We start from the raw sequence: 23843 nt of genomic DNA on the forward strand, positions 1-23843 counted from the left end.
TCTAATAACTCTATATCCTCACCTCCTACCCCCTCAACATCTCATCCTACACCTCACCCCAGGTTCTTCGTCCACCATCAGAAAATGTAGACCTTTTTGCAAACCTACAGTAGATAGTAATTGAACTCACAATTTCTGTATATTGTGACAAAACCACAAATGTCTTAATAGCAGCTATTTGCTTTAAGGTTGTGTATTGTTTGTATTGGGAACTGTTAATATTGTTCTTCTCCTTAAAGGAGAGATACTGGAACCCTGCAGGAACACTATAAGCCTATAGGATGAGAACTGTAACACCTCAGATCCACCATACTAGAAGGGAACACACATAAATTACATGAAAAAAACAAGAGATGAAAGTGCCCCAAATAAACCAAGATAATACATTATTAGAATCCATGGCTAGCACAACAGAAGAAATGACAAAGAAGTAGTTCAGGATGTACATAATTAAAATGTTCTGTGAATTAAAGGATGATATAAGAGAGCAAATACAGGCAACAAAAGATCATTTCAATAAAGAGCTACATAAGCAAATACAGGAAGCAAAAGATTACTTCAATAAGGAGATAGAGATTCTGAAAAAATAAAACAAACAGAAATCCTTGAAATGAATGAAACAATAAGCCATATTAAAAACTCAATAGAAAGCACCACCAACAGATTAGATTACTTGGAAGACAGAACCTCAGACAATGAAGACAAAATATATAATCTTGAAAAGAATGTTGACCACACAATGAAGATGGTAAGAAACCATGAGTAGAACATTCAAGAATTATGGGATAACATAAAAAGACCAAATATAAGAATTATTGGAATAGAGGAAAGCATGGAGTTATAAACCAAAGGAATGAACAATCTATTCAATGAAATAATATCACAAAATTTTCCAAATATGAAGAATGAATTAGAAAATCAAATATAAGAGGCTTATAGGACACCAAATGTACACAATCACAACAGGGCTACACCAAGGCATATTATAATGAAAATGCCTAGCATACAGAACAAGGAGAGAATTTTAAAAGCCCACAAGAGAAAGGAATCAAGTTACATAAAGGGGGGAAATCAATTAGGATCTCTGCAGATGTCTCAACCCAGACCCTGAAAGCTTGAAGATCCTGGAACAACATATATCAAGCTCTGAAAGAAAATGGATGCCAAAATTAAGCTCTAGATTTGATGATGAGATAAAAACCTTGCATGAGAAATAAAAGTTAAAAGAATTTAACACTAGAAAGCATCTTGGCAAAATATTCCATGAAGAGGAAATGAAAAACAACAATGATAATCATCAGCAAAAGGAGTTATTACACTAAGGGAAAAACCAATCAAAGGAGAAACCAAGTCAAGTTAAATACCAAAAATAAACAAAAATGACCAGGAAAACAAATCATGTCTCAATAATAACCCTGAATGTTAATGGCCTACAATCACAAATCAAAAGACACAGATTGGCAGATTGAATTGAAAAATAAAAAGACCCAACAATATGCTGCCTTTAAGAAACTCACCTCACAGGAAAAGACATCCACAGACTGAAGGTGAAAGAAAACAAACATACCACTCACATGGACTGTGGAAAAAAGCAGAGGTTTCCATCCTCATATCAAATAAAGTAGACTTTAAGCCAAAGTAAATCAAAAGGGATAGAGAAGGACATTTCATACTACTCAAGGGAACCATACATCAACAAGACATAACAATTATAAATATTTATGCCCCCAATAATGGAGCATCTACATTCATCAAACTCTTCTCAAGTTAAAAAGTCAAATAGACCACAACACAATAATTCTGGGTGACTTTTAACACATCTCTTTCACCACTGGATAGATCTTCCAAACAAAAGCTAAACAAACAAACTGTAGAACTCAAAAATATAATCAATAACTTAGACTTAACAGACATATATAGAATATTTCATCCATCAACAAGTGAATACACTTTCTTCTAAGCAGCACATGTATCCTTCTCTAAAATAGACTATATAGTATGCCACGAAGCAACTCTTAGCATATAGGAAACAGAAGTGATACTACCTTGCATTCTATCAGATCATAATGAAATGAAATTATAAATCAATGATAAAATAAACTCCAACACCTGGAGAATAAATAATATGCTATTGAATGCATAATGGGTTGCAAAAGACATCAAGGAGGATATCAAAAAATTCTCAGACAGAAATGAGAACACTAATAAAATATATCAGAATCTCTGGGAAACTATGGCAGTACTAAGAGGAAAGCTCATTGCAAGAAGTTCATTTCTTAAAAGAAGAAAAAGACAACAAATAAATGACCTAATATTACATATCAAAGCCCTAGAAAAAGAAGAACAAATCAGCACCAAAAGCAGTAGAAGACAGGAAATGATTAAAATCAGAGCTGAAATAAATGAAATCAAAACAAAAGAAACAATTGAAAAAATTGACAAAACAAAAAGTTGGTTCTTTGAAAAAGTAAACAACATTGATAAACCCATAGCCATGCTAATAAAGAGAAGGAGAGAGAAAACTCAAATTACTAACAACCACTCTGAAAAAGGAAATATCATGACAGACACTACAGAAATACAGAAGATAATTAGAAATTATTTTGAAAATTTATACTCCAGTAACAAAAAATATTAAAGGTATCAACAAATTTCTAGAGTCATATGATTTGCTCAAACGGAATCAGGATGATATACACAGGTTAAACATCAATTTCAAGCAATGAAACAGAAAACACCATCAGAAGCCTACCAACCAAGAAAAGCCCAGGACCAGATGGGTACACAGTTGAGTTATACAAGAGCTTCAAGGAAGAGCTAATACCAATACTCATCAAATTATATCATGAAATAGAAAAAGAGGATACACTTCCAAACTCATTCTATGAGGCCAATATCACCCTGATTCCAAAACTAGACAAAGACACACCAAAGAAAGAAAACTTCAGACCAATATCTCTAATGAATATAGATGCAAACATTCTCAATAATATTCTGGAAAATCAAATACAAAAACATATCAAAAGGACAGTACACCACAATGAAGCGGGGTTCATCCCAGGGATGCAATATACAGAAATCAAATGTAAATGTAATTCATCACATCAATAGACTTAAAGATAAGAATCATATGACTATCTTAATAGATGAAGAAACAGCACTGGACAAAATATAGCACCCCTTCATGTTCAAAACATGTAGAAAAATCAGGGATAACAGGAACATATCTCAATATTATAAAGGCTATCTATGCTAATCTCCAGGCTAACATCATTCTAAATGGAGAAAAATAGAAAGCATTCCCCCCAGAAACTGAAACAAGACAGGAATGCCCTCTTTCACCTCTTCTATTTAACACAGTTCTTGAAATTCTAGCGAGAGCAAATTAGACAGATGAAAGAAATTAAAGGGATATGAATAGGAAGAGAAGAACTCAAACTATCACTACTTGCTAATGATGTGATACTATACTTAGAAGATCCAAAAAATTCTACCAGAAAATTTCTAAAATAAAAAGCCTCAAAAATTACTTGGGAATCAACTTATGGAAAAGGATGAAAGACCTCTACAATGAAAACTACAGAATGCTAAAGAAAGAAGTTAAACAAGACCTTAGAAGATGGAAAGAGCTACCTTGTTCTTAGATAGGCAGAATTAATATTGTCAAAATAACCATACTACCAGAAGCACTATGAAGATTTAATGCAATTCCAACCAAAATCCCAATGGCATTCCTCATAGAAATAGAAAAAGCAATCATAAAATTCATCTGGAAAAATAAAAGACCCAGAATAACCAGAGCAATTCTTAGCAAGAAGAGTGAAGCAGGTGACATCTCTACACCAGTCCTTAAACCATATTACAGAGCAATAGTAACAAAAATGGCATGACATTGGCACCAAAATAGATATATAGACCAATGGTACAGGACAGAGGACACAGAGACAAACTCACATAAATACAGTTACCTCATACTAGGCAAAGATGCCAAAAACATTTATTGGAGAAAAGATAGCCTCTTCAACAAATGATGCTGGGAAAACTGGAAACCCATAGGCAGAAAAATGAAGTTAAGCTCCTATCTCTTACCATGAACAGAACTCAACTCAAAGTAGATCAAAGACCTAGTAATTAAACCAGAGACCCTGTGCCTAAAAGAACAAAAAGTGGGCCCAAGTCTTCATCATGTTGGATTAGGCCCCAACTTCCTTAAAAAGACACCTATAGTGCAAGAAATAAAATAAAAAATCTGTAAATGGGATGGATTCAAATTAAAAAGTTCCTTCTAAGCCAAATAAACAATCAGTGAAGGTGATTAGAGAGTCTACAGAATGGGAGCAAATTTTTACTACACATCAGATACAGTACTAATCTGTAGGATATATAAAGAACTAAAAAATTCAAAACCCCCAAAATAAATAACCCAATCAATAAATGGACCAAGGAACTGAAGAGACACTTCTGAGAAGAAGTTATTCAATCAATCAACATATGTATTAAAAAATGTTCAATATCTCTAGCAATTAGAGAAATGCAAATCAAAACTCACTCCAGTCAGAATGGCAGCTATCAAGAATATAACAATAGGTGTTGGCAAGGATATGCGGGGAAAGGCACCCTCATACATTGCTGGTGGGACTGCAAATTGATGTAACCAATTTGGAAAGTAGTATGGAGATTTCTTGGAAAACTTGCAGTGGAACCACCATTTGACCCAGCTATCCTACTCCTTGGTTTAATACCAAAGGACTTAAAAACAGCATACTTCAGGGATGCAGCCATATCAATATATATATAGCAGCACAATTAACAATCGGTAAATTGTGGAACCAACCTAGATGCCCTTCAGTAGATGAATGGATAACGAAAATGTGGTATATATACAAATGGAATACTACTCAGCATTAAAAGAGAATAAAATCATGGCATTTGCAGGTAAATGGATGGATTTGGAAAATACTATGCTCAGTAAGCAATCACCCAAAACCAAATGCTGAATGTTTTCTCTGAGATGTGGATGCTGATCCATAATGGGGATAGAGGGAGCATGAGAGAAACAGAAGAACTATAAATAGAGCAAATGGGAGGGAGAGAAAAGGAGGGGGCATGGGGGTAAGAAAGACAGTGGAAGGAGATGGTCATCATTACCTTAAGTACATGTATAAAGACACAAATGGTGTGACTCTACTTTGTGTATAATCAGAGATATGAAAAATTGTGCTCTATATGGGTACTATGAAGTGAAATGCATTCTGCTGTCATGTATAACAAATTGGAATAAATAAATAAATTAGAAGAAAATAAGATATATGTAGAACAAATAAAAATGTTTATCATAAAACAAAGAAACACAAGTCTTAATATTGAGGTTTTCCAGAGAACGAAATCAGCAGGGAACTATTTACTGACAAAGAGCAAAAGCTACTGAGCAACATAGGATGATTACTGATAAATTAGAGTATCGGTTTGATTATTTTATCCAGAATGATTTGTTGAATATCTTCTAAAGACTAGTTCTTTAAACTATGACATATGATAAACCCAAATAGCAGCTCCTCATTCTTGACTTAGCTTTTGAGCTTATATTTTTTCAGCAGGAAAAAAAAATCCTGTAAATTTCAAGGACTCTATAGATAACTATTATATGTCATCTGTGACCATTTTGGCAATGCCATTTCAAAGGATCAGATGAAATTTATTTACTATATAAAAATAAGATTAAATACTGGAGTGAGGAACAGATGGACCAAGTAGTAAGTAGACCAAAAATATGAAAAAGTGTATACAGCAGGCTGTAAGTATGTGGTTTCTATATGTAAATGTGTAATATCCAAGGAATATGCATGTTCTCTCTACTACAGGCAGAAGATGAACTAAAACAAAAAAAATTATCTCTTAACCATTTGAGGCCTTCATAAAATTAAAATTGAAACTGTCTACTTCAAAGTCCATTCTCCAGTCTGCCTTTTGTCTTGCTTTGGGTTCAGGGCATGAACCAAAGTGATGACAGATCAACTCACTCCAGACTCTTTCCTCTGGATGTCTGGAAGGGGTTGGAGTCTCAGAATTCTGCCTCTCCTGCAGGCTCATGGATTGGGGGAGGGGGATAAGAAGGTAAGAAGGGTAGATAAAGCCTGGTGAGCCAGTGCTCCAGAAGCAGAACTTGATACGAAGATTCAAGTGCAAGTTATTGAGGGGCCAAGTTATTCAGGGACCAAAAGGCAGTTAATCAATCTGTGTTGCTAAGAAAGTTCCTGGGATGGACACTAGATCTCACTTCTGCAAGGGGACTGTGGAAGACAAGGTAGCTCATGTGCTTCAGTTAGTGTAACCAAAGCACAAGGAGACTGAGCTATTTATCTACCACCAAATCCCTCTCCGTTTAAGGGCTTTTCCTGGCATTTAGAGGCTATATGCATGCTGGAAGAATGGAATTTGGGGACCCAGAATATCCCATATTTGCAAGGGTGTACTAGAAGTTGAAAGTTGGGGAGGCACATACAATCAGCAAGTACTATGTGAGTACAGATGGAGAGTATGATCTTTTCAGTGTCAGACACTCTGCCAGGGGCTTCACACCTCTGCTTTCAGGTATCCTACAAAGCAACATGAAAGGTGGGTACTATATTGGTCTCCAATGACAGATGAGGAAACAGACTTAGCAAAGCAAAACAAGGGCCCATGGCTACAAGCTAATAAGTAGAAAATCCAGGACTGAAACTCAGGTGGATTTAATTGAAAATGTGTGCTTTAAACCATTATGCTTTCTCTCTAGCTTTACATCAACCCACCACCAAGCTGCCTGTGGGGAGCAGAAGGGACCTACTTAAGATCTATCGAAACATAATAACTTACTGTCTTTGTGCTAATCCTCTCTGGACACCACTTTTAGCCTTGTGTTGACACTGACAAATTAAGGACATGCTCAGCACTTTTCCAAGAGTAAACAGCAAATTCCACAAGCTGTTCTAATCATTTTTCTCTTCCAGGGTGAAATCCCTTAACTAAACACGTCTGCCCACAGAGTGAATTGTTGCTGGGACCTTTCTAACTAGATTCTAACTAGACTATTCAGGTCCCTTAAATTTCAAAAAATCTCCCTTGATTAAATTTACTCCTAAGTATTTGATTGAATGGATTGTTCTAAATTATTTTTTTAAGTAGAGTTTTCAATATATAAGATCATGCCATCAGCAGATAATTTTACTTCTTCCTTTCTTGGTTTATAGTTAATAATGAAGCAGTATAGATCTAAAATTGCTGGGAGTGAATTTTTTTTTTTCAGTGTTGGGGATTGAACCCAGGGCCTTGAGCATGCTAGTCAAGGGCTCTTGCTGAGCTATACCCAGGCCCCAAAGAATGGAACTTAAATGTTCTCCACACACCGAAATTATGTGAATGTGAGGTGATAGATATATTAATCAGCTTGATTTGGTTATTCTACAATGTATACATGTATCAGAACATCACATTATATCCCTTAAATGCATATAATTATTATTCATTAATTAAAAATCCCAGCAGCAGGCAGCACCCTGCTTTAAACCTTGGACTTGATGGAAATGCCAGTTGCAGAGAGGCCTTTATGGTACCCTGTCCCATTGCTCACAAGGATGGCAGCTACATTTGAATGGATCTGGCTCTGGTCCCATGACAAGAGGTGCTTGGAAGCACAGATAAGCTACCTTTTGTAGGCTGTGGGGGGCAGAGTGAAGATGAGGACCAGAAAACCTAACATTTATTGGATATCTACCACATGCTCCACTTTACAGATAGGTAAACTGAGGTCAGAAGAAATTCTGGAACTTGTTCCAAAGCACTGAGCTTGTTGCAACATACAAGTTTTCTAACTCCTACTCTTAAGTGTCCTTTCTCCTTCTCCAGCATGTTATACCCTGTCCTTGTTTCTAGTGGCCTGGCACTGCCTTCTATGCATCCTGCTTGTTGGAATGGCCAAGCGTAGGTCATTCATTTAGAGGACTAAGTAAAGGAACAGAAACTTTGCTGGCAAGTTTTCTTACTGGCCATCTCTGGTTGTTGATTTCCAGTGGACACCATAATTTAAATGAGGCAAGGTGCTGGATTAGCATTCATTCTTAGCTGTGTGTGTGTGTGTGTGTGTGTGTGTGTGTGTGTGTGTATTGCTGGAGATCAAACCCAGGGTCTTGTGTGTGTTAGACAAGTGCTCTACCTCTAAGCTACCTCCCTGAGTCCCATCCCCAGGCCTTCAAAGAAGAGTAACCCCTAAATCCATGTGGCTATATAAACTTATACTAATTAAAACAAAATAAAACAAAAACCCAGTTCCTCAGTCATACTAGCCACACTTCAAAGGGTCAACAGCCATCTCTGGTCAGGGACTACTGTATTAGAAAGCACAGATAGAGAACAATTCCATCTTCACAGAAGGTTCTGTTGGATAGTGATATCTGTGTAAGGGGAAATCTGAGTCCCAAAGTCCAAAGACTAAAGGATAGCCTTGGAAAGACAAGAATAACCCCCGGGGATGAGGTGGGATGTGGTTTTTGACATAGGAAGTGCCTGCAGAGGCTGAAGCTGGGGACAGGTCTTCACCACTTCCTACTGGAATCCTGGCCTTTCTGCCCCCTAGAACTAGCTATTACATCAACTAATTCATTTTCTGGCTCTTCACAAAAGCAGTCTGGGCCCAGGGGATCCCCTCTAGTGAAACCATATCCTCTAGATATTAAAATTAAATAGGAGAAATAACTGCAAATGTCATCTGATTGTTGAGGTCCCCTCCAGAGCAAAGCTCCCCATCTCCACCACCAGGACCGAAAGGGGAAACATTGGTTTGAGTAAAGAAGTCCCTCCAGTCGCCTGGGATATGGGTTCACCCAGCCTCCAGCGTCTTCAAAAACACATCCCAGTTAGTCTCCATTTTTGCTGTGGGTGGGAACGGTTAGAAGGTGGAGCTGAGACTCTCCCTTTCAGAACTGCTCCAACCTTCTAAGGCAAATGTGTGATTCAGTCTTCTTGACAAGTTAAGACCTGATTCAGGGGAGGCCAACTCATGTGGGCAGGTGACCAAGGCCAGGCAAACATGAATATGAGCTGGGCCAGTGTAAGACTTCTGTGAAAGAAGAAAGTGAGCATGCAGGGCAGGTGTACAGAAGACTACACCGGGGACAGTCACGGCCAGAACAGGAGCAGAACCACTGTGCTTCTTCAGAGAGAACAAAGATGGTGCATGGAAGGGAGGCAGGCCAGCTAAGCCTCCTGTTAAGTAAAATTGAAGGACTAGGGAACGGATCTGTAAACCAGAGGGAGGTTACTATTTAAATAGCCTCCCCCATTCCTTCATTCCGGGATCACATTCCATTGCTTTTATCCCAGGGGCTTCCTCCCATGCCAAAAGGTTTTCTCTGCAGTTCTGGGAAGCAGGAAGGTCATAATGGAATGCCAAGACAGAAATCAGTTAATGCTTAAACTTAAAAGCTAATATGAGAATAAGAGAGAGAATTTAGATGTTAAGAACATAAAATGAGTTTCCCCAATTCCCAGACCAGATAAACTCCTTGGGATGGGGGAACAAGAAAGAATCATGGATAGGAGTTGTGGGGAGCCAAGGAAGACCACCAACTTGGGATCAACTCCTGGACATCATGGTATGGGGTGGGCTAAAAGGAATTAGATCCATGGTCTTCCTTACCATTTTTGGAGGAAAATGGTCAAATTCCTGGCTTTGTGCCCAGTATAGGAATCTTGCCTGGACTTCCAGAATGTTCCACCTTATATGGAGCCTACCTCCTTTATTACATGAAAGCCCCTAACGGGCATTGGACACTGGAGTGGGTGAAGCTGGAGATGTGGAGAGGGGTTCTTTAACACTGAACGTGTTAAGAATGTGTTAAGGCAGAGGGCCAGACAGCCACTACCCAAACAGTTCAGTGGAAGAAAAATTCTGTTCTGCATAAACTCCCAAGTATCCTGTGAGATTTTTTTTGGAGCACAGCTAAGCTTTAGAACATAAAGATGCACACAGAACATTCTCATTGATCTTTCTTTTCTTTTTCTTTTTCTTTTCTTGGTGGTGCTAAGGGTCAAACCCAGGGCCACGCATACAGTAGGCAAGTGCTCTACCACTCAGTGGCACCCCAAGCCCTCTCATTCATATTTCTTTCCTGGGCACAACCCTTAACATGTATGCATTGCTGCACTAGTTAGCATCCTGTCTCTTAAATAGACTCATTTAACAAGACTTTGTCTAATAAAGTCTAGAAAATCATCTTCAGGTGTGTGATCCTTTATACCACTGTTTTTACACAAGTGCATAGAAATACCTGCCTGCCAGAAGAGAGGACTTACTTTAAAAGGAGTAGGGTGGGGAGAGGCTCACACTCAGGAGGAACAGTTTTAAAAGTCGATAAGGTGCATAGAACATATTTATCCCTGCTGTGGAGTTTGATCTATTAAAGATAGTAAACTGTCCATACTCAACTTGAAAAAGAATTTCAAACATTAATGATCTAAAGCAGCTTTTACTAGAAGGGAAAATGTGTAGCTTGGCCGATAACTTCAAAGATCTAGCTATCATCTGTGATATGGAGGATAATTATAAAAATTTTGCAAGATATTTATAAAATAAAACATAGTTTTAAATAAAAATTATTCAGAAGCTTCTTCCTCTGTTTGGGGAAGGCTCAGTGAGTTTATGAAGGGGGCAGATTTCCTTTCAGACAGGAAGGAAGTCCTACTTTTAATGTCTCAATGTTATGAAAGATGGGATATAAAGCAAATGCTAGGACAAGTGTGTTTTCTTAGGGATATTCGTTGTTGATAAAATTGTAAAGATCATGGATTTCCCCACTTGTGAGGAACCCATATGTCCATAAATGAAGAACAGTTGGAAGGAAGAAACCTTTTTTCTTTCTTTCTTTTTTTTTTTTTTAAGTACAATCTCAGGGCTTAGGGATTCTTAAATCCACGAAAGCAGAAAGATTCAAGAGGAAATTAAAGCTATAGTGTTCGGCAAGTTGAGCCAGAAATGGCTGTTTTGAGTTTCATAAATCACACACAAAGAGAGAATTATTTACATGGAAGGAAAAATGGAAGTGAACTCGCACATTTGTGATTTAAAAGACGGTTCTGCGGTCCTTCAGAGCCATCCGGTCTCAACTGAAGTTAAAGGACATAGGCCTTACTCGAAAAGCAAACTCTTGGGCCCAAACAGAATAGGGAGTTTTGAGTTTCAGTGCAAGTGCTAACTTTGGTCAGGTTTCATAGGAGAACTGGAAAGCACCTAGCACTCTCTTGAGCCCAGTGATTACAGCCAGTTAACCCCATGAAAAGACAGCCCAGTGGCTCTTCTCTGGGGCAGCCTGGGATAATAGGACAAGCCTGCGGGGACCATCTAGCAGAAGGTCATCTCTCTCAAACCTGGATGAAGTAACTTGCTCTACAGGGGCCTAGAGAACACCGGATGATGTTGAGCCCCCATATTCATTTCTCGAAGGATCCTCATCAGACCTGGATATTCCTCAGGGTACTAAGCACCTGGAAACCCCTATCCAAAGTGTCCAGTCTTTTCTATGGCTTTTTGCAACTGACAGAGAGGAAAACCACTCTGGTCACCTCTGTATATAGCTGACCTTATTCAATCCTATCCTGAGGCAAGAGGGTATGGCCAAGGACTGGTTGGATCAGGAATCTGCTTCCTACCTTCCAATGCAGCAGCTAATTCACCTCGTGGTGTTTCACATGTGAGGTTCCACCATTCTCCACCCTCTTGCTTTCTCGTCCACCATCCACATCCTTGGTTTCTGCTCCCTCTAGGCCCCCTGATGTCTCAAATCTCTATATCCTCAAAAACAGAATTCCCATTCTCCCTTCTGCCTGGAATCCTCTCTCTTCAGTGTTCTTTGGAATCTGCCTGCTCACCCTTTAAGAATAGTGAGCAGGCAGATTCTGGGTACCTTCTGTAAGCTCCTGCAGTATAGACCATGGCCAGCACTTGATGCATCGTAGGTACTGACCATAAGGGGTTTTCTTCAGAAGACACTGGATTCCTAAAGGGTGAGGCTGTGCGGCTGTCTTAGCTATTTAAAAGGGCTCATCCCAGCACTACCATACTGCAGGGGATCAGGAAGTGCTTTGTAGATGTGCATGTTCAGGAAGTCTGTATTTAGCTTCTGGCAGTTTTGACTCATGCATTCATCTGTTTCCTGCTGGCCACTGAAATGCCAACTGTTTGCCCTTGCAGCAATCCTTGTTGACTCCAATGATATTCATGTAACAATTCCTGAGCATCCTAAATAACCAAGGTAGATGAAAGGGATAAAAAGAATCATTCATTCCTGCGACAAACAAATAGTAAATGCAACTTTTATTGTTCAATGTGACAAATACAGTATAAAGGGGCTTCTCTTGTGAGGCTTATGTCTAGGGTTGGGTGGAGTGGATATCCCCCTAAAGTGGGCTGGATAATATTAGAGGTGGTCCATCATCTTGGGGATGCATCAGTAGGTCCACCTTAACATTTACCTCTGTCATGTAGAAGAGGAACCCTCTTCTCTGCCCTGTACCTGATACATGTATGTGGAACCCCAGGCAGCAAGTTCAAGGTTGCTTCACTTGGGTCTCTTGCCTTAAATTAGTGGATCTTGGGAGAAGGCCTGCAAAGACCTTGGCAACAAGCTCAGGTTGTCTGGGTAGAGAATTTTAGGGTTTTGTGCACTTGGAATGGGGTTTTGAAGGGATAGGCACCAACACTGGCCCATAGAGTCCTTGAACTGTGGATGCTAAAGTGCAGGGACTGGCATGGGGGCTAATAACATCATTAAATATCAAGGATGACAAAGTCCTTTGCAAGCTGATGTCCATGTTTGTAAGAATGCACCTAAGGGCAATATTACCCACCATTGCACAATTCTGCTTTCATGCCTGTCTAGAAATGCACTCCCCCAAAAGACAGTAGAGGCCTTACTCGGTATCCTGGGCTCATGAAGAGCAAAGGAAAAATTTACCCTTGACCCTTAGTTGGGGAGGTGGAGGTGGAGAAAGGGCACTGCCAGCTGCAGGCCACAGCCCCACTTTGGGCTGAGAATGGAAATCTCATGTCTCAGATGTTGAGGTGGCAGGGTGCTAATGGCTACTGGAAAATTCTGATCCTACTTAGAGCCTGGGCCTTCTCAGGCTCATGACAGGGGAGCCTCTGTGGTGCCAAAGCTGGCATCTGTATTAATTGCTTGATGCACAAGACTCCCTGGAAGGGCAGGGAGGGCTGGGAGGGCTCCAAATTTCTTATTCATTTGGTATTTTTAGAGGACAAACCTGTTAAAAGGAGACATGCCTTCCTCCCTGCAGTGGGGGGTGGGGAAAGAGTTGAAGTGTTTATTGCTTCCATCAAGAAAGGATTAGGTTCAGGGTGGCTCATGGATCCAGATCTCTCTTGTCAGAAGTCACACACAAAGCATAGATAGTAGAAGTGGGCTTCGAACTCATGTCTCACCTGACTCCAGAGCCCAGGGTATGCCTACCAACCATCTCCCCATGTATTGAAAACTAAGTTCTCCATCCTCTCCTTTGGGTCATGGTCGTCTGGGAGTGCATGAGTATGTCAGAAATGATGCCATGTCAGATTTGACTTCCAAAGTCAAATCACAAAAGGCCACAAAGTAACCTCTTCTCTCTGAGCTGCCAGCTGACACATGGAAGTCTGACTTCCATGATGCAAGAGGTTTGGAAGCAGAAATACTGAGGTACATTAGACAGGCTGATTAGGAAAAGGGCTCCCCAGGAGGATGGTGAAGAAATCATCATGCTGGAGAAATCACATGAAGGAGTTCTAGTTCATGGTCCCAGATGAGCCAGTCCTTTAGCCAGTCCTACACTAGGCACCAGACATGGTAGCAGAGAAGTCTATTGGAAGGGAATCCTCTAGAACCAGTGGCTCCAGCCCCATCCAAGGTCCCAGATTACACTGAGCAGCATTCTCTTCATGCCCTTTCAGAATGATTGACACCAAGAACTCATAAGCAAAACAAAATAGTGACTGGATGTGTCACTAAATTGGGGGAATTTATTTAATAGCAGGGATAACAAGAATGGAATTAAGAGCATTGCAAGAGAGACTGAACACCATAGGAATGGAAAACAATCATGTATCTAGACCGGACTTTGGTTGGAGCTTTCTGATTCTGCAGCCACTCCTTAGACAAATCTTCACATGCACATGTGCGCACGTGCACACACACACACACACACACACACACACACACACACACAAATCCTGCCCAAACTCTCCAAATGAGGATAAGGTAATGAAAGCCCTTAGATCCAGTAGGTCTGTTGAGAAAGATGCTGAAATAATGATAAACATACAAGTCCAGAAGGGAAAAACAAGTTATTTTTGATCACCTACTATTTTCCAGATGCTGTTCTAGTTATAATCATGTTTAATTCACGAATTTAGCGAATTTTTTATCCCCACTATGTGTCAATAATGGGTGTGGGAATGAAACCAAGTACAAAACAAAGTCTCTCTTCTCATAGTGCTTATATGTGAGATCAACAGACAAAAAGCAAATAACTATCTAATGGCAGGTCACATGGAGAAAAATAAGGCATGGTAAGCAGAAATACTGAGGTACATTAGACAGGCTGATTAGGGAAGGGCTCCCCAGGAGGATGGTGTGTGAGCAGGGAGAGAATCAAGCTAACATGGGAGAGCAAGTCTGTTTCACTTCAGAGTCCACACTTGGGCACTAACCTGAAGGAATAAATATAGACAGGTGTCTTTCAGCATATAAACCTGTGATCTTTGAAAGATGTTGCATTTAGACATGGCTCAATACAGGACTCAGAGGCCTCCCACCAGGAGGGAGGGAGACTCCTGTATAGGCACTTCAGCCACCCACCTACCTCCTGCCCTCTGAACCCTCAGGCAGAGGCAAAAGAAGGGTACTTACACAGAGCACATGGAGGACCACCGCTCCTTGTCTTCTGTCCTCGTTAGTGAAGATGTCATTGGGGAATTCATGCAGGGCTAAAGAAGAGAGAAAAAACCAGCTCAGTATAGATGCCAACATTTTCAGGGCTGGAGGGTTGGAACATTGTTACCAACTCTGGTTTTAGAGTCCTAGTGTTAATATGGGGTTCATGATCTTGAATGAGAAAAAACTTTGCATCTTTAATTTACAAAACTTTATAGAATTTAGTGTTTTCTTCAAATAAGAAGGGGAGTGACAAACCACAGTAGCATTAGAAAAACCTGAGGCCTGAATCCTAGTAGAAATTTTCATATTACCATTGTTCCTTGGTATTCATGTAGGACCTCAGGGGGATAACAAAATCTGTGCATCCTTAAGTCCTTTATATAAAATGGCATAATGTTTGCCTAGAACCTGCACACATTCTCTCATATACTAAATCATACCTAATACATTGTAAATGCTATGCAAATAGTTGCCACACTGTGTTGTTTATGGAATAATGACAAGGAACAAAAGTCTGTACATGTTCAATACAACATACAATTTGAAAAATATATTTTCAATGATTGGTTGAATCCATGGATGTAGAACCCATGGATATGGAGGGCCAACTGTATTATTTATTATATCCATGTAGCTCTTGCTCATCATTTCAGTGCTATGGTGGTCTGTAGATTACCGCTTATGACTTAAAGTTTAACAAGGAAGCATGTGAACTACTGTCTTGCAAATTTTGATAAATATTTGCTAATATTTTGACAATTTCATCTCAACATGATCAGGTTCCATTTGTAACTGTATGTACTTTATTGCATGCAATAAAAAACATTTTTTTTTTCTGAGCAGGGCTTGTAGGCTTCACTAAGTGACCAAAGGAGTCTGTGGCATGGGCAGGTTAAAGGTCCTGTTCTAAGTTGTCCATTTTCCTCTGTTCCTCCTCTCCTTGCCATGGCTTAAGACTGTGGGCTGTGACTATTAAAACTCCCAGCCTGCTCTGTCAGTCTGCTCCTCTTTCAGACTCAACCCATATTGGCCATGGAACTGGGATATCCATCACAGGGTTGGCCAGGCCCCTCCTTGCTCCCAAACCTCCTATGCCATGGCATCTAAGCCTGAGTTTGTGAATTGGTGGCTCCAAGTGGGTTCTGACCATTTCCCACTGGAGATTTCTTCCCCCCTCTTCTTCATGCTTTGCAAGTGTCCATTCATTAACTACTCACTGAGCATTTACTGTGCTTGTTGTTGGAGCTGGGCAGTGAGCACTGGGTTGTTCTCATATCTCACCAGATAGGATCATGTGCCATTTCCTGAATATACCTTGTACTTTCTTCTTTCTGTATCTTTATTTGTCTATTGATACACACAAGCATCAGCCCTCACTCCTAACTGTGCTCCCTGTCATAAAATCCAATCAACCTTCATGGCCAAGTTCTCACATCACCACTCCTTTATGAAACTTCCTGTCATCCCTCCAATAGGAAGCCATTGTTCCCTCTCTGGATGATGTGTCAGGCCAGGTGCTAAAAGAAGCAGCACATGCCACACCCTGACTTCAGCCCCACCTTCAGCAAACACCCCCATCCAATGGAAGGAATCTTTCCTTCAGAGCTCAGTAATGTCCTTGGTCTTTCTCTGGCAAGTACTCAAAGAAACCATCACCAGTGTATGGGGAAGATGCATAAGATGACTTTGACTCCACAGTGCACTGTGATTGAAGGAGATGATAAGACCAGGGAGGGAGAAATGTCAAAAGTAGTGGTGCTGAAGGGTGTGTAGATGACTACAGGACCCCAACCCTGCTGGGGATCCCAGAAGATTACAGACCACATGCCACAGGATTGTGGCTCATTGGCCAGGGGTTTGTCTGAGACACAAGGTATTTGGGGCAGAGTGAACCCCTAGATCAAGATTATTTAATGTACAGCAAGGAGACCGGACATAAGAATACTGATTTTATACTTGAAATTTGCCAAGAAAGATATATCTTAAATCTTTTCAACACCCTCTCCTCTTTCTCTTTCTTTCACACACACACAACAAGTATGTAGAAGTGATGGATATGTTAATGATCTTGAAATATAGTGATCATTTCTTAATTTACAGTCCCCAAATTACCATGGTTTATAATTTTTCAGTTTTACAATGGTGCAAAAGCTTTACCTATCCAGTAGAAACCATACTTTGACTTTTGAATTTTGATCTTTTCCCAGACTAGTGATATACAGTACAATGCTCTCTGGCAATGTCTAACTGAGGGTTAATATCAGCATATTTAAGGCAGGCTAGTGTAAGCTATGATGCTTGGTAGATTAAGTATATAAAGCATAAAGCATAGTTTCAATTAAGAATATTTTCAGGGTTTGATAAGTTTTTGGAATGTAACTCCATTGTAAATTCAAGAGCATCTGTATGTCAAAAGACCATAAACACATATAATTTTCATCATCAATGTTAACTCAATAGGACCATTTTAACAAAAAATCAAGGCTCACCTGTGTCTAGTTAATCACACGAGCTAGTTTTGTCTGATCTTTGAGATGTTGAAAGGGGGAGGATAAGGAACAAAAGGCATGCTGTGATCACCCTGAGTTTTCCTAAGTGAAAGCTGTTGTAAATATATGCTGTACAGAATTCTCCAGGTCAATGGATAGGGAAAATGAGAGGAAGCCTGGAGGACTTCACCTTAGCAACCGCACAAAACTACATCTGAAAATGACTACAAGGGGGTGAGGGTCCACAGAAAAAGTTGAAATTCATGTGCAAGGATCCCAGACATTTTATTGCAATGTCCAAGTCTAATCCTTTTTCTCTGCAGGTCTACTGCCCTGGCCCCTTGCCAGGTTGAGCAGAGCTGGAGAAAGCTCCCCAGCCCTCCCTGAGGAGGAAGCCCTCTAGTTCCTAAAACCTCCCTGCTCATGATGCTGTCCACAAGGGGCTTCTTTGGAGCCTTTTAGTCATCTTTCTTTCCCCCTCTTCTTCCTCTCTGTCTACTCACAGAATCTCTTACATTCTTGAGATGCCACTCAAGCTTTATCCTTTAACTTTCACTTTGAAGTCCCCTTAGGCAAATGAGTTTTAGCACCAATAACCACCTGGTGGTTCCCACATCTCCTCTCCCTCTCCCAAAAGTCCAGACTGGATCATAAACTATGAGAAATGTTCTTTTATTCCCATTTTTTTCAAACTCAGTAGACTAGAAGAGGAAAAGCCCTTTCAGAGCAGCTATGTTCCACTCCTTTGGGACTGGTGCCTCCAATCCAGACTTTTCCAGGAAGGCGACTGGCTTCCATGCTTCCTGGCTTTGCCTAGAGTTTGCATCCCAATTTTTGGTCCTGAAGAGGTGACACCCAATGTCCACAATTTTGCAGCTTTTTTCCTGAGGCTTTTTATATAAATTCTCAGTAATATCGGGAGCCAAGGTTAAGACTAGGTTGGCTGGTGATGGACCTAAAATGTTTGAGAAAATGACCCTGGGCAGGGAAGCCATTGGACTGATATCAAAACTAGGCAAAAATGACAACAGTGCACTTTTATTGAGCACCTGTTCCTGGAAGGCACTGAGTCTTGTACTGTGCCTCCACTATCCGTTTTTACCCCCACATGAGGATTTCACATGAAGATTTCAAAAGACAAGAAGATTATGCAGCACACTTGAAGTTCCATAGCTAGAAGCCTGCAGAGAAGGGCCAGAAAATCCAGGGCAGTGACTGCCCCTAACGTCATCCCATCCCCTTGCACCAACTTGTAATCACGCTCTACCCAGTGACCTCTTCTTTTTCATGACTTCCTCCAAAAAGAGGATCTGAGCTGGTCTAAATTCTGCTGCCACACCACCAGAGAGAAACAGATAGGCTGATTTTTCTTTGCATTTCTCAGTTGTCATTGCCACAGGATTTTTTCAGCATTGGCTCATTCCAGGATTCAGATGTAACCACTCTTATTGTCTTCCCACCCTGCGAGCTGAAGGTGGATAATAGGATACCAAGTTAATTTATTGATCACAATTGCTATCACATAGATAAAAAGCCAGTTGTCTTCCCTGGGAGAGTGCCAACCCAACAAATAACACATGAGAACTGCCTAGGAGAGGTCCCTAATCATTTGGGGAACAGAGAAGGATACAGAGGTGAGGATTGAGATATGTTTTGTCACAAATATGTGGCAGCCAGCTATTGCTCTACTTCCTGCCTAGTTGGCTTTCCTACTTGAGGAGTAAAGTAGCTTTAAGCAACAATGGTCCAAGGGCAGTATATGAAGAGAGCTAAGTCAACACATGAGCATTGACCGATGCTGTGAGACAGGAGGCCGAGGGCATGAGCCTGCAGCCACAGTGTGTCCACACCATCAACAGCTCGACCCTCCCTCCTCACTGCCACCTCATCCATGCAGTAACCCAGGCAGTGTAGTGGTTCTACCCAGAGATCCATGTCAGGAAATAAGAACGCTGGTTTTGAATCCAGGCATTTTGATTTGAAACCCCCTTGATACTCCACAAACAACAAGTGGGTTAAATAAAAGTTGACTGAAGACATGGATTCCACTGGCTTTGCCTTTTAGTAGGAGAAGGGCCTTGCCAGGGATCTCTATGCCCAGCCAACACATGGGTAACCTTGGGACTCTTAGGCAAGACCAGGATGCACCTTGGAGGGGGCAGGACCCAAAGGACCTAATGCTGGCTCTGAAATGTCTACTGAAGAGCCATCCAAGGTCCTGGCCAAGCAGGAGGGAGCTGAGACCATAGAAATGTAACCAGGATCCTCCTTATCTTGATATTCAGGGACCCTCCTTTCTCTCTATTCCAGGAATTAAGCATCTTGGTAGGAACCTGATCTTATTGTGCCCTCCAGATCTTGATCTGATCCATCACTAGGTGAGTGCTACTGGCCCTGGTGAAAGACAACTTCCCCAACAGAAGTGATGGCTGGTCATGAAAAAACGTATAAAAGTTCTCTATGAGGTGATGCCAGCCACTTCCCGGGTGCAGCTCACACCAGAGTCTATTAGTGGAGCAGTTGGCACCATGTGGCTTCCTTGCAAATTTTATGTGGTTGGTCCATGGCTGAGATAAAGGTAGGGAATGTGCAGTGGAGAAAGGCAGAGAAGAGCTAAAGCAATCCTATTGAAGCAATCATTCTGCTTCAAGAATGACAAGAATTCCTATTTGATAGTTAACAACAAGGTAGAAAGAATGACCAGGTTAAATATTCCCCTGGAAAGCTTCACCTCATATAGATCATACATACCCTGACTGCTTTTTCATCATAGTCCCATCTAAGCAAGTATACATAAGGATGATGATGAAATTGTAACAATAGGTTCAAAGTACTTGTGTGCAACTTGCAAAGAATATTGTCCTCTCTCATCCCAGTTTGACTTTTGTGCCCTCAGTTGGGAATCTGCAGATGTACAGCTCAATTCTATAACTTCCCACAAGTAGGGCCTTTGGTGACATGTCACTGCATCTCTCTGGGCCTCAAATTATACACTGACCATCTGCTCTCTGGGCCTCAAATTATACACTGACCATCCTCCTCACTGCTCCAAGTAGTACTACATGGGATGATGTAGTATACACAACAAGCACCTAAAAAGTGTGGGATGAAGAACTCTGAAGATAGCAGCTCCTGAGGTGTAGGGATGGAGTAAGCCAGTTTTGTCCAGCTGGCTCCATGGTTCAGGAGAAAGTTGATAGCATCAGCTGAGATTGCTTTTAAGAGACCAGGCAAATTCTGGGGTACAGGTGACACACTTTGGTACCTTGCACATGTACATAGGAAATGATGTATTTTAATTAGCTGAAAGGCATATATGAAGACAGGGTGGCACACTGGATTGAAAGGCTCTGCCAGTGCTTCTTGAACTTGGTTCCTTTGTCTACAAAACAGGAGGTTAAACAGTGTGGGGCCTCCAGTGCTTCCTGCAGAGCTAATGGCTAGTGTTGATGTCACCCTGCTTAAGTGTGTTTCCTCATCTCTTAGAGCTGGAATAAGAGTGTTCACTGACATTTCCATTGGGTTGTATTTTGCATAAGCACCTGCAGTGGCGAATAAGAGCCCTGTCCAGATGACCCCCAATACTATGCAGAGCCCCATTTCCAACTGTAGATGGATGTGTCGATGTCATTCTTGTGGAGTTTTTATGAAGTTTGTAGACAAGGTATATGAAATACCTACCATTCATGTTTCCTGGAGTTACCTGTCATTATTCCTAATTATAACAATAACAAAATCCTGATCTGGCACATTCCTCTCTAGTCTTGGTGTTGAAATCCACCTATTGCCAATTTTTGCCTGGCTTGCATTGGTATCTTTTTCCACAGGATGGTGTTTAGTCCATAGGAGTTGTGTGAATATATGTGCTTCCTATTGGAACCACACAGCCTATGTGGCATGCTGGGAATGGTTACGTATGCAGGGAAAATGGAGCAGCCTTGTTCAGCTGAGATTTCCCCCAAATACCTTCAAAGTCTGCAAAGTCTCTTTCTGTTCCTCTTTTTCTCCTCCCCAATTTTCCTTCCAGTATATCCTGCCAAACCTGGGGGCCAGCAACAGCATCAGTGCTGTTCCCATGGAAACCACAAAGCCCCGAATGGAGTGAATCCCCCTTTCCAAGGCAAGAGCAATCAGTGTCCCTGCTTCCCTTCTGTCTCCTGGCTGTGTTCATGAGGCCGGAGTTTGAAGAGTCTAAACAGAGGTTTGCAGAGAGATGAAAAGTGTTCATGTCATGTTAATCACATATTGATCAAGGAGCACCCCAGGGTAGGGATGAACACATCCGAAAGAGACTAGATCCTTCAACATGTCTAAGCAGAAGGAATCCAGGATGCTGTAGCCATCAGAACATCAGGCCCTCATCTCAGCATCTTTCTTAGGAAAAAATACCTAATGCAATTTGATGGACTGATCTTCTAAGATTGCTCCCCAAAGTGAGGGTCTTAATGTTGTCCGACTCTTCCCTGCAGCAATGGGTTACTTCACCCTATTGTTTGAGACACTTTCATTTGTCAGTGCTCCTCCCACCCCAACCCTCCTCACCCCTGTAAAACCTGCTGCTCCTACTTTCCCTGGCTGGAACATTCTGAACTCTGCCAGGTATCTTATTTACCTGGTCTCCCACAGAGCCTTCTCTGACTCTATTTGTGCCCCTATTGTACTGTGCAGGCACCCATATGATTTCACAATCACATTGCTTACCCATATGTATTTTAGATCCAGGGACACTATGAGCTCCTGAGGACAGGAACACTGTCATTTCTTTCTCTATTGCCAGCAGCTACCAGGCAGGGATCCATGAAAGTGACATAATGTCAAGCGAATACAAATGTAAATGAACACAGAGGGCCTTTTTTTCAAGAGGTGGTTTTTGTATAAACACAAGACAAAATTAGCTGATAAATGATGCTGGGAGGCTCATTTCAGTTAAACTTCCTATAACTTGATCCCAACTCCAGTGTCCATTAGCATTGCTCACAAATATCCCATTTATTTTTGTTCCAGAGACTTGGAAGAAATACTTTCTACAACTCATCAAAGGTTAGGTGGGACCATGAAGCTAATTTTGTTAGTGAAATGTGACCAAAATGAAATGGATCACACCTGGCTTTGAAAGCTAGTGTCTACATCACCATCTTGTATTTTATTGTCTCAATATTCTTGAAACATAAATCAGGAGGAAGCCTGGGACCTTGAGTGACATAGCAGAATCCTCACTCCCTTGATACATTTTATACATGCAGCACGAATAAAATGCATCATTTTATTCTTTGCAGCTATTGAGATTTGGGGGCTGTTTGTTATACAGCATATCCTAGCCTGTACTGTGTAATGGTATAATGTGGTCCTGGGCATCCCTACAGTCTTTGGCACATTAGAACTTGCCTTGTACCAAATTTTGGTTGTTTCTGCCTCTCCACTAGACAGAAGGAGGGGGATTAAGGTTATAGGATGTTTATTCTTCCCTGTCTTCCCAGTGCCTAGCAAAATATGCATTTCAGAAATTAACAGATTTTTCATTACTGAGATCCCATTAGGAATATTAGCCATAAAAAAAACTTGTGTAAAAGTATATATAGGTTGAGCAATCCTTATTCAAAATGTTTAGATCAGAAAAGTTTCAGATTTTGGATTATTTTTGGACTTTGGCAAGTTTGCCTCCACATAATGAGATATTTTAGGATTGGGATCCAAGTCTAAACACAAAGTTAATTTATGTTTCATGTGTACCTTAGACACATAGCCTGAATGTAATTTCATCCAGCATTTGAAATAATTTTGTGCATAAAGCAAAGTTGCATAGTATGGAGATTTCCACTTGTGGTGTCATGACAGCATTTAGAAAGTTTCAGGTTTAGGAACATTTCTGATTTTGGATTAGGGATGTTAAACCTGCATATGCACAATTTAATTGGTTAGTTTCTGGAACTGTTTTTAGAGATATCCCTGCATATTCTTACACTCAGAGAGGTTAAGCAAGCCTTTGAAATGCAAGAAAGAGATAATTAGGCAAAGGGAGGATGCTGGGGTTCCAGGGGACTGCTGCTCTGAGATATTTTTGTTTTTGTTTTTCATGTGTGGTTACAGGGATCGAACCCAGGGGGTGTTCAGCTATATCTCTATACTTTTTTATTTTGAAACAGGGTCTCACTAAGTTGCCTACACTGTTCTCCAATTTATAATCCTCCTGCCTCAGCCTCCTGAGTCACTGGGATTGAAGGCATGTGCTACTATACCTGACTGAGATCATCTTCTGCATTTGTATCTGGTTCTAAGGATCATGTCTTAATTATTTTTAAAAAATATAAATAAATCAATACGGTGCCAAAATTACACATTTAATCAGTTCTTACCATTGCTGGTTACCACACTCAACCTAGTATGGAAAGACCAAGAA

The 23843-nt window shown here is 40.7% G+C and overlaps 1 protein-coding gene across 1 annotated transcript in view; it reads right to left on the reverse strand.

The window, feature by feature from the left end:
• Slc24a3 (solute carrier family 24 member 3) overlaps nucleotides 1-23843 on the reverse strand; it is a 520120-nt gene that overhangs the window by 203172 nt on the left and 293105 nt on the right. Inside the window, exon 3 of the mRNA XM_078051346.1 lies at nucleotides 14931-15007. Within this exon, the coding sequence (XP_077907472.1) occupies nucleotides 14931-15007 (77 nt within the window). The remainder of the gene's footprint in view (nucleotides 1-14930; nucleotides 15008-23843) is intronic.

This window comes from Ictidomys tridecemlineatus, chromosome 5 (genome assembly GCF_052094955.1).
Source record: "Ictidomys tridecemlineatus isolate mIctTri1 chromosome 5, mIctTri1.hap1, whole genome shotgun sequence".
Lineage (NCBI taxonomy): Eukaryota > Metazoa > Chordata > Mammalia > Rodentia > Sciuridae > Ictidomys > Ictidomys tridecemlineatus.